The sequence below is a fragment of the Syngnathoides biaculeatus genome, chromosome 3 (genome assembly GCF_019802595.1).
Source record: "Syngnathoides biaculeatus isolate LvHL_M chromosome 3, ASM1980259v1, whole genome shotgun sequence".
NCBI lineage: Eukaryota > Metazoa > Chordata > Actinopteri > Syngnathiformes > Syngnathidae > Syngnathoides > Syngnathoides biaculeatus.
In genome coordinates, this window is record NC_084642.1 from 39,535,006 (window position 1) to 39,546,533 (window position 11,528).

The 11,528-nt window shown below is 42.5% G+C and overlaps 1 protein-coding gene across 4 annotated transcripts; it reads left to right on the top strand.

The window, feature by feature from the left end:
• Positions 1 to 4,050: 4,050 nt before the first annotated feature.
• On the top strand, positions 4,051 to 11,257 carry LOC133498657 (zinc finger protein 319-like). 4 transcript variants are annotated; one of them, XM_061815804.1, is made up of 3 exons: positions 4,051 to 7,262; positions 8,164 to 9,011; positions 9,225 to 11,257. In XM_061815804.1, the coding sequence occupies exons 2-3, from the start codon at positions 8,306 to 8,308 to the stop codon at positions 10,064 to 10,066; spliced, it is 1,548 nt and encodes a 515-aa protein (XP_061671788.1). In that variant the 5' UTR covers positions 4,051 to 7,262; positions 8,164 to 8,305; the 3' UTR covers positions 10,067 to 11,257. The 4 variants fall into 4 exon arrangements, with proteins under 4 accessions (XP_061671788.1, XP_061671789.1, XP_061671786.1 ...); XM_061815805.1 differs by having other exon boundaries at positions 9,744 to 11,257; XM_061815802.1 differs by having other exon boundaries at positions 4,053 to 7,262; positions 8,164 to 11,257.
• The last annotated feature ends 271 nt before the right edge of the window (positions 11,258 to 11,528 follow it).

The following is an 11,528-nucleotide window of genomic DNA, read 5'->3' on the forward strand; positions in this document are numbered from 1 at the left end:
TTGAAAGGGAAGTCAGATTAATACATACCCTGTCATTTTGCGGTAAGTGATTAAAGCCACTTAGGATGTAAATGTGAAAGAGCACAGCATATTGTCATAATATTGTCATACTGAGACACAAGGTTAATTCTCATAGTTGTACTTAGAATCTTAACATTTTTAACATGCTCGATGGCTCTCTCCACATGAATCCTCACACGAGCTAACCTCCTCGCTGTCTCGATTTCCTTAGGGCTGAGCTGTAACTTCCCTCTTGTAAAATCCGGAATGGCCAGAGATGCACCACGGGCAGGAAGATCATCAGCAATGAAAAAAACACGTTCTGCCAAAACAAGATCACCGTGTCCTAACAGTTATAGAAATCTAGACCTCTGAGTGATGACCTTGTCTGAAACTCTTCCTCCGAAGGCTTTTGAAACAAAAGTCAGAGCCCCAACTTGTGAAATGGCAATCAAAACTTTCAGTGTTAGACTGTTATAGTTAGACCCAGTCAATCCTCGAATAGTGAAATTTCCTGGTCTTTCTATGAACACCACACAACAGTCAATTATTACCCTGCAATGCTTATAGATATCCTTAATTATTTTTGGCATATTCATGATAATTTCCCCCTTTTCTGCCCAGTGCACCAAAAATGCCAATTTATTTGCTAATCCAGGAAGTGGTTTGTTAACCATTTCATTAACAGTTTGTGTTGGCAAATAAGATAGGTCTTGATCCACCAAATTAAGCCTTAGTTTCATCAGTACCATCAAGACCACACTTGCAGGAGTAAGTGTCATAGATATCGATAGTATGTTTACACACAAGTTCACCAACCAAAAGAAAGTTAAATGGTTGAGAACTCCAGTGAAAAACACTGTCCTTGCATCCTTGTTTCCTTCACTAAGAAAAGTGTCCCCAAATTTGCAAGATCTAAGTTGACGTCGACACTCTTTCAGGTCATCTTGAAGTTTGGTGACCTCACTAAGCAACTTCTTCTCAGCCTGCAGCTTTGTGACGATACTTAGGCAAGGGTCATTAATGCCACTTTTTTTCATCATAAGGGAATTTAATTGAATGTAATGAGTACTGTATATATATATATATATAAAATTCTAAATACACTGATCTTGTGGTTGTTTGTCTTTAAAAAAAATGGGATTTCTGTTTAAAATGGGGTTTGAAATATTTACCTGCAGCAGGTTGGTTTTCTTCTTCTTCATTGTCTCCAAGTTCCCCTTCTTCTTGATCAATGTTACTGGTACTGTTAGATAGTTCCAGAAGAATTGATGCAGCGTTGCTTGTTTCTTGCTGGATTCTTACTGTCCTATGCTTGTCATCTTCCCGACGTTGTACTCGCTGATCCCTTTTGTCATGGTCCTGCCGCTCTAGCCCTGGCTGGGCGTGTCCCAGCACACCGGCGCTGATTAGGAGGCGCACACCGGCGCTGATTAGGAGGCGCACACCTGTGCCTCATCCTCGTTGATTAACCCCTGTATTTATAGGACCCAGGGGACGACTGGTCTTCGCCAGATCGTCGCAACTCATGCCCCGTTCCTGCACTCCCGTATTCTTGATCGTGAACCCTGGTATACTGACCACCACCTGACCTCCGACCGACCCCGTAAGATTGACATCTTTGATACTCCTGCCTTCTCTGATCGATCTCCCGTGTACCGACCCCTGCCTGCCCGCGGACCTGCTCTCTAAGCCCGATGTCCTGACTACCGCTGCTCCACTGCCTGATCCCCGATTTTGGACCGAATAAACACTTTTCCCAAACTGCCTCTGCATCTCATGAGTCCTCCTCCATACTGAGGGGTCGTGACACCTTTTCTTTGAATCATCAGGAGTTAACATGGATGAAGTTTTATATCAGGTTTCATATTAACATGTGAGGCATAATCAGGATCATTTGGATCATTGCTAGCAGATCCTGTGGATGTAAGAAGTGATAAAATTTAGCAACTTAATTTCTGCATAATACCTACAAAACAATCTAGTCATGGAAATCAATTAATACATAGAAATAGCCTCTTATACATTTAGGAGACACTGACAAAAGAATCATGTAACAAAATAAAAATATATTAACTCTTATGATTGTGCCAGGATATAACTTGTACTTGGTGAATGAACAATGAAAAAGTATAGTTGAATATGCATGCAATGCATTAAGTTGATTAAAAAAAAAAAAAACATCCAAATCTTTCTTGACACAATTAGATATTTAAGGGGGAAAAAAAACTGAAGAAAAATTATCTCCACAAACTATCTCCAATATGTTCTGGTGCCCAATTCTTTCGATTGATGGCCTGAAGCCATAGCTGTTTTCGTCCTTCTGCGATCAGTATTCGTGAAATTTTAAGCCGGATCCTTTCACAAAACAGTTTGTACAGCCAATATAACCATTGTACTCAAATGCAAAGAATTTCATTCATCAAAACCGAAAATTAAATGCATAATCTTACAAATCAATGATCGCACTCGCTGACAACTGTTGTGTTTACTTGGCTTTCTGCCAACCGGAAGTTCTCGACCGATCACGTAATCATAACAAATGACGACACGCTCGCATCTCCCATACTGTTGTAATATTGAGTGACTATTACGGCCCTGCAATGTAGTGTGGCGCCGAACACTGCAACTTGCTGATTACATAGCAAGCACATTGGTTTTGCATTTAGTTCTGTGAATAAATACTATAGTCTATTTTTCCTGGAAAATTCTGCACTCCTTGTCCACTTTTCCTTTTTTTTTTTTTTTGACAGTGCCATTTTGGTAAGGTTGTCTTGACCGATAATTTGTTGAGTTGTGGTGAATGGTAAAGCAAGATTCCCGGTTTACTTGAACACGTCACTTTGCGAATGTTTATTTCGCGTGACGAACTCGTGTCAGTACCGGATGTGAGCGCTTTTGGACATTTACTGTCCTCTAGCGGCTGTTAGGGAGCATTTGTTTTGTATTTATTAAAAAAAAAAAAATCACAATTTTTGATAGTAATGTGCGAGAGACTCTACAAAACATCTCGGACCTAGATGCTGGCTATAAACTCCAGGAGCAAAATAGCAGTGAGGGTGACAGTGGTAATGAGGATGCAGTTCCACAGTCCACTGAGCACAGCAGGGGATGTAAATGTCTCTGGAAAAAAAAAAATCTTTTTGGTAGTTAGGAATTCAAGGCTAGGTGAAAGATTGGGAAGAAAACACAAACATCACCGTCCATTGTTTGTGGCAGAATGCTAATTTACAACAGTTGATAGTTTCACTTTTGGGTTATGATATTGCCAGATCCCACATTTACAAATGTTGCCCCCAAACTCAGCAGATTAAGTCTGATGGGTCAAATGATGACCCGGAACCCAACACCACGGCCAAGAACATGGACTATGCAGTTTAGATAATTGTTCTTATTTTGGCAGGCCTTGAAGGCAAACCTTTACATTTCATTAAAACGTTCATGTAGATTCAGCTTTGATGTGCCATCTTCTTCTTTTCCTTTCAGGTTGTTCCGTTAAGGGTTGCCACAGAGTAAAATTGCTTGCATGTGTAATTGTGAGTGCCTTTGCCATCAGTTTTACTTTAATTATGTCTCTGATTGTGCAGGATGTTTAATGCAATGGAGGATTTCTTCATTGGAATCAGACCTTGTCGAGTTTGAGCCCGAGGATAAAATTGACCAGGCCAGACACCACTGAACTATTTTTAACAGGACATATACAGAGAGATTTGATTAAACGTACTATTATTTCAGGTTGCTCTAATGTCATGTCACTGAATATAAGTGGGGATCTACCCAACACAATGATAGATGAGGTTAACCAATTTTTTTGGGTGCCTGTAGATGCACATCTCTCAGCAATGGTCAGTTTAAACAACGCAGCATACTGCAGAGTAGTAGGATGCACTGGGAAAACACAAGTGCATTATGTGACCTGTGTGACCGGTGGTCTGCTGGGTTGCGTGGGTTTCAAGGATGATGTGAGACCGGAAACTTTTTGGAGATTATTTCCTTTTATTCTGATGGAATAACAGAAAAAACCTCTGTATAAACTTAGAATGCTCGCCCAAGCTCCTCTCCCAGTGGAAGACTGTACAAAAGGGCCACTGCGACTACGCGGTAAAATCCATACATAACAAATTTAACAAAACATACTTGATGTAATAAAATAAAAATCTCGGTAAAAATTTAGATTGTCCACTTGAGCTCCTAAACAAAGAAAAAACAGATGAGATTGGCAATCCGGAAGTCTGTTTACCATGTCACACCATCATACTTGTGATCCTCAACTGTCAGAAATACATCCTTTTTATATGTGACTCAACTGACATATATCCACTATGTGACAAGAAAAGACATACCAATACCAATGACACTAAAAGATGCACAATAAACAGAGAAACATGAGCGTGGTTAAGGGTTACCAACTGACAAACACGGTCACCCACCTGTCCCAGAGGAAGACTGTACAAAGGGGCAGAGGTGGGGCCGGAATAAACATTAAGTGGGAACCACAGAATAAGAAACATTACAGAGGAGGAGCACCAAGCTAATACACAGTTTACACAGGATAGTGATGCATTTTCTTGTCAAATTTTGTGTGATTATACAGACACTTCTTTCAGTACACAGATTGACCGGGTTACATTCACCCCTCCAGAATTACAAAAAAATCAAAAACCTCAGTAAAAAACTGTCCAAACAAGCACACAAATAAGCCAACCACCCAGGCAGAAGTGGAAGATGTGTGATAAGGTCTGAGTTGACTGGAGACTGATGGATCCATGGTGGGGATCAGCAAGGAAGTCACTTGTTGCAGCTCCAGTGTCCACAGCTGACACTTGAGGCTCATGAACAGAAGAGTTCATGTTAATATTTATTGTTTGTTTGTTACAAGGACCTGAAGAGGAGAGTACAGAGGACCCAGGTCTCCGGATGATTTAAAGAGATTCTGCAAAGCGGAATGGCTTAAGATCCCTCTTTTCCCATCTTGTGAAACATTATTGGAAAAGATTAGGTGCTGTTTTGTTGGCAAAAGGGGGTTGTACAAAGTATTAACACCAGGGGTGCTAATAATTGTGACACGCATGATTTGACGTCAAATAATTATTTCTTTATGTGGGATTTTTTTTCCCCACTGAATAAATGCACTTGTATTGAAGGTTGGATTTTTCTCTTCTTTCCATTAAGGTCCCATATTTTTTAGAAAAAAAATATTAGAAGCTACTCTGAACGAGGTTACTGACTGCAAAGTAGAGGTAGGGGAGAGTGTAGCTCGACAAAACAGGATGGTGGTGTGTAGGACGACTCTGTTGGTGGGTAGGAAGATTAAGAAGACAAAGGTAGAGCAGAGAACTAGGTGGTGGAAGGTGACAAAGGAAGAATGCTGTCCGGCCTTCTGGAAAGAGGTGAGACAGGCTCTCAATGGACAGGAGGAGCTCCCAGAAGACTGGACTACTGCAGCCAAGGTGATCAGAGAGACAGGCAGGAGAGTACTTGGTGTGTCCTCTGGTAGGAAAGGGGAAAATGAGACCTGGTGGTGGAACCCCAAAATACAGGAAGCCATACATGGAAAGAGATTAGGGAAGAAGAAGTGGGATAGTGAGAGGACTGAGGAGAGGTGAAATGAATACATGGAGATGTGACGTAGGGAAAAGGTACAGGTGCGAACGCTAAACAAGAGGCATATGACGACATGTACACCAGGTTGGACACGAAAGAAGGAGAAAAGGATCTCTACAGGTTGGCCAGACAGCGAGATTGAGATGGGAAGGATGTGCAGCAGGTAAGCGTAATTAAGGATAGAGATGGAAATGTGTTGACTGGTGCGAGTAGTGTGCTGAATAGATGGATAGAATACTTTGAGAAGTTGATGAAGAAAATGAGAAAGAAGGAAGAGTAGAAGAGGCAAGTGTGAAGGACCAGGAAGTGGCAATGATTAGCTGGGGGGAAGTTCGAAACGCACTACAAATGATGAAAAATGGAAAGGCAGTTGGTCCTGATTACACACCGGTGGAGGTATGGAAGCAATTTGGTGAGGTGGCTGTGGAGTTTTTGACCAACTTATTCAACAGAATATTAGCGGGTGAGAAGAGGCCTGAAGAATAGAGGAAAAGTATGCTCGTTCCCATTTTTTTAGAACAAAGGGGACTTGCAGAGCTGTGGCAACGATAGAGGAATAAAGTTGATGAGCCACACAATGAAGTTATGGGAAATAGTAGTGGAGGCTAGACTCAGGACAGAAGTAAGTATCTGCGAGCAACAGTATGGTTTCATGCCGAGAAAGAGTACCACAGATGCATTATTTGCCTCAAAGATGCTCGTGAAAAAGTACAAAGAAGGTCAGAAGGAGCTACATTCTGTCTTTGTGGCTCGAGAGAAAGCCCATGACAGAGTACCAAGGGAGGAACTGTGGTACTGCATGCGGAAGTCTGGTGTGCCAGAGAATTATGTTAAAATAGTACAGGACATGTATGAGGGTAGGGAAGGTAAGGTCTTCTTGTGCTTGTAAACCGACCGGAATTCTTTCACAGCCTTTCACACATTGGTATACGTACATAAAAGGCTGTAAAATGCTGTGAATGTTACTGTGAATGTTGTAATACAATGATGAGTCATGTTCAAATTTATGTGTAATTATATAGTTTGTATTTCTTTGTAATACATATAATATGTGTGCATATTGAAAAGTGTTGTGCACACACAACATCCCACATCAGTCCCATCCCATACGTTTTATGAACATCAGTTCCCACCCCCACTCCCCGCTCTATAACTACATCATCTGAAAGACCATCCTGTGTTTTTATAATTAGAACTTAGACGAAAAAAAAACCCATCAAAACAGAGCTCGAGTCTGAAGAGGGCAACTATTTCATGGTGGAGGGTAGTTTATGGAAACGTATTGACCTGTGGTGTGTGATGTTGAATGGGCGCAACACTGCCACCGAGCGTCGTGCTGTGAAATCAACAATTTGGTTTGCTTTTCAGTTCCGCGTACCGTCTTTGTTTTAGCTTGTTCTTTTGAGAAACCCTGTGAGTCGTTACTCGCCCTGTCCTGCTGCAACTGTTTTCATCGACTGTGGTGGAGCTGCCCGCTGGCACGGCTTGGGTCGTACCAAAGCTCCCTGCGCGGTTTCCGGTGTTCATTCGTCTGCAGGAGGATGGCGTCTGCTCTCACCGCATCCCGTCTCCTGCCGGTCCTCCGACTCCCATTCACGGTCGAATGTTGTCGGCTTAGCTCCAGATACAGGAGTGAAAAACATCATTAAGCAACAAGGGTATGTTTTGGCTCATGAGCGTTTGCAGAATGTAACCTTTGCAGATGTTAGGAGCAAGGGCTGCAAAAGGCGAGTTTCTCCACACGGCTCGGCAGAGGCCTAGTTTAGATTCGGGGTCAGTTCTCCACGGAAGCTTTCATCCAACGTTAGTCTACGCAATCCCATTGTGGCCTTTCATCAAACGGTATAGCGGGGAGTTTTTCAGCGTCCAAACTGTCGCTATGTCGTAAAGGACAATGAGTTGTTACGAAACGGTAAGTAGTTAACGGAAGGACGAAAGCAGAGAGGAGGTTCATTTGCTAAGTAACGTTCAGTGTGCATAGCTGTTAGCTGCTCCGGCTATTAGCTACAGCTATCTACGGTCCGAAATGGTGTACATTACGTTTCTAATCGTTACCAGTTTTGTATGTGCAATGGGGTGGCTAGAGAAATGTGGTTATGTAAAAAATACAAACATAAAGGGCACATGATTTAAATGCAAATACATTTTAGGTGCATTTAACTGAGTTCAGGAAATAGACTGCGCCCGGGTCTGTTCGAACGCTGCTTGTTTATTTGCAGCAGTATTTTAGCTATGTTCTAACGATGTATAAATTAAAGTGTCGCCATCCTTTCATACCACTGACCTAACAGTACACTACCGCAAAGTTGTGTTTTCTAAAAGAGTACTTTGCCCATGTATTAATATTTTAGTTGTTGTGTGAAGAAGACCTGACTAAAAGTACTTTTAGACTTTTTGATGTTTAGGTGCTATACTTTTTCTCGGCCAAAACTGTGTTGTTACTCAAGCATTCATATCTTATAAGTCTCTTTATGTCCAATGTGAGTATGGGCAACATCCCACATAAATTCAACAATTGCGTTTGTCTTTTAATTCTTTGGTTGTTTTCTGTCCTTCCAGGTGTTCATATGCATCTCTAAGAACGTGTGTAACCTTCAGAGAACTCACCACACTGGTTACCATTTCATAAACTACATCAATCTGCTCTGTGTGGCATTAAAAAAAAACTCATCTCCTGAGCTCTATTTCCTAAAGTGGAAGAATGACAGAGGCGTGGCAGCAGCAGCACACAGTGGCTCCACCTTCTGTAGTGCACACACTTCCCCAGACGACGGACGGTCTGGCTTGCACTGTATACGGTGTGGTCCTGCAACCAGATTCCTCCCTGCAGCAGCAGCAGCAGCAGCTGGGCCAGCAGCATGTTGTGCAAACTCAGCAGGCCTCCATACAGCTAGGGGCTGAAAGAGTGCACAAGTGTGGCGCCTGTGGACATGACATATCTCACCTGGCCAATCCCCATGAACACCAGTGCATGGTGACCCAAGACAGGTCTTTCCAGTGCACACAGTGCATGAAAATCTTCAGCCAAGCCACAGACCTCTTGGAGCATCAGTGTGTGCAGGTGGAGCAGAAGCCTTTTGTGTGTGGTGTTTGTAAGATGGGTTTCTCATTGCTGACATCCTTGGCCCAGCATCATAATTCCCATGGCAATGGAAACAACCCAATGAAGTGTTCAATTTGTGAGAAAACATACCGTCCCGGATCCGGAAATGTCACTCCTACCTCATCTGCGGCCAATCCTCAGCAGCCTTCCACCGGAGAGACATCTGGTGGCGGCGCGGCGATGAGTGCCTCATCCCCACCTGCTTTTGAGGCCTCTGCACCAGATAGGCCGTACAAGTGCTCAGTGTGCCATAAGTCATTCCGGCATTTGTCCGAGCTAACCCGCCACGAAAGGGTACACACAGGTGAGAAGCCGTACAAATGTGATACATGCGATAAAAGCTTCAGCCAATCTTCCCACTTGGCTCATCACCAGCGCACACACAGCTCTGAACGTCCGTATAAATGTGCTGTGTGTGAGAAGAGCTTTAAGCATCGTTCTCACCTTGTGCGCCACATGTACGCCCATTCTGGTGAGCACCTATTCAAGTGCAACTTGTGTGAAATGCACTTTAAAGAGTCATCAGAGCTTCTGCACCATCAATGCCAGCCAGAAGGAGAAAGGCCTTTTCGATGTGGCTCGTGCGGCAAGAGCTTCAAACGGCCGTCGGACCTGCGGCAGCACGAACGCACTCATTCTGAGGATCGTCCGTTCCAATGTGAGGAGTGCCAGATGAGCTTCAAGCAGCAATATGCTCTCGTACGCCACCGTCGCACTCATAAAAATCCGGCTGACCGCCCTTTCAAGTGTAATCTCTGTGATAAAGGTTTTCTTCAGCCGTCACACCTGCTTTACCATCAGCAGGTGCATGGTATGGAAAGCTTGTTCAAATGTGCATCTTGCCAGAAGTCTTTTAGCCAATCTGGAGAACTGCTAAGGCACAAATGTGGAGGTGAAGTAGAGAAGCCGTACAAATGTGATGTGTGTGGCAAAGGTTACAAAAAGAACTCCACACTGCAGCGCCACCAAAACACTCACTGCACAGAGAAGCCACTGAAATGCTCTCTGTGTGACAAGCGCTTTGTGTCATCCTCAGAGTTTGTCCAGCACCGCTGTGACCCGACCCGCGAGAAACCGCTGAAATGTCCCGATTGTGAGAAACGCTTCAGGTACTCGTCCGAGCTGCAGCGCCATCGCCGGGTCCACACTGGGGAGAAACCTTTCAAGTGCGCTAGCTGCGACAAGAGTTTCAAACAACGCGAGCACCTGGCCAAGCATCAAAGCGTTCACTCGCGAGAAACACAGTTTAAATGCGTGTGGTGTGGTGAGCGTTTTGTCGAACTGGCTGCTCTGCAGGAACACACGGTCCAGCACACTGCTGAAGGAGAGAGTTTCCCGGAAGCGCCCTGTATCCCGTAACCCGCTGTCATCCTGCAAGCTTTTGGTCAGCGAACAGCAATGTGTTTCATCCAAATCACTCACCTTTCTTGCTTCAAACACCCACTCATTAAACAAGGTCCCTGCTTTCTACTAAAGTGTACATTTACTCAGTTATCTTTCCTTGAGTAAAAGGTGAAACTCAGGATCAGGAATCCTTTAGTCAACCTGTGGGGAGTATTTTTTCTTTTCTAATGTTGCATGTGATGTGATTGCATCCATTTTTTTAATTGTTTACCCTGTTGTGGATTGTAAGATTGCCGTCACGTGTTCTCATGTATATTGCTCCTGACTTCTATGTGCCTTTTTTTTTTTTAAACAGATCTTGTTTTATTGAGTTGTAGACCAGTAATAACTGACTTTTGCCCATCCATGCAGTCTGCCCTGTGCAGCAGTATATGTCCACATAATACACTTTAGATAGTATTGTCTGTGCATGAATATTTATAACAGTATCACTATTATAGGTTTGTTTTATTTAGAAAAAATAACTGAAGAAACAAATGTGGATTTGTGAAAAGTGTATAGGCTATGTTCTGTAAAATGTGTTATTGCATCATTGTATCAAAACATGACATTTGGTAACTTGACATATCTATCATGTCATGAGAAGACTTGATGTGCAATAGTAATGTGCACAATGTAATATAACTACTGATTCATTGCTGTCCTACCCTGTTCAAGATGGTGCGTATTCTCATGTAAACATTGAAAATATGTAGTGCTTCTGTTACCTTTTGCTTTTACCATTAAGCTTGCTGATATTTTGCAAGGATTTACGCTTCTGTTTGAACTCTGACATTCTAATGAACTATCAAATATTATAATGTTCACTTGTAAGAATGAATAACTGTGTAGTAACTAAAAATTTGGTTCGTTAAATCCTCTCAGAATTCCTCATCTCTACTTGAGTACTTGACTCACAACAGCTTCTTGCTGCAACATGTACACTTGTTTTGTACTGAGGATAAAGTGGCAAAATGTATGAGTCATTATACAGTGTGATATTTCTCAAACGTTTTTGCAGTATATTTAAAAAATGGTTCGAGATATTCTGTTATCTTGGTCATGGGGACTGGCAGAGTATAATTGCTTCACCCTGAATTTGTCTTAAAAACCATATTCAATTTAGACTCCTGTACACATTCAAGTAAAATAAACCACCTTGAGGAATATCTCAGTGTTTATGGATTATATAGATTATAGTTATTTCATTTTTAATCACAAATCATGTAAAATGCTGTGATATATAGTTATTCACGGAGTGGTTTCTAAATGCAGAGGCACATCTTTCCACAGATTAATTTGATGATGTACAATTCTAACTTGCTTAGAACCATAGATTCCACAGCTGTGTATTTTGTGTTGTAAATCATCCAGACAGGCATTATATTGAAGAGAGGTAATTGGTGTTGTACCGCTGAGAACTTTGGGGTTTGAGGCC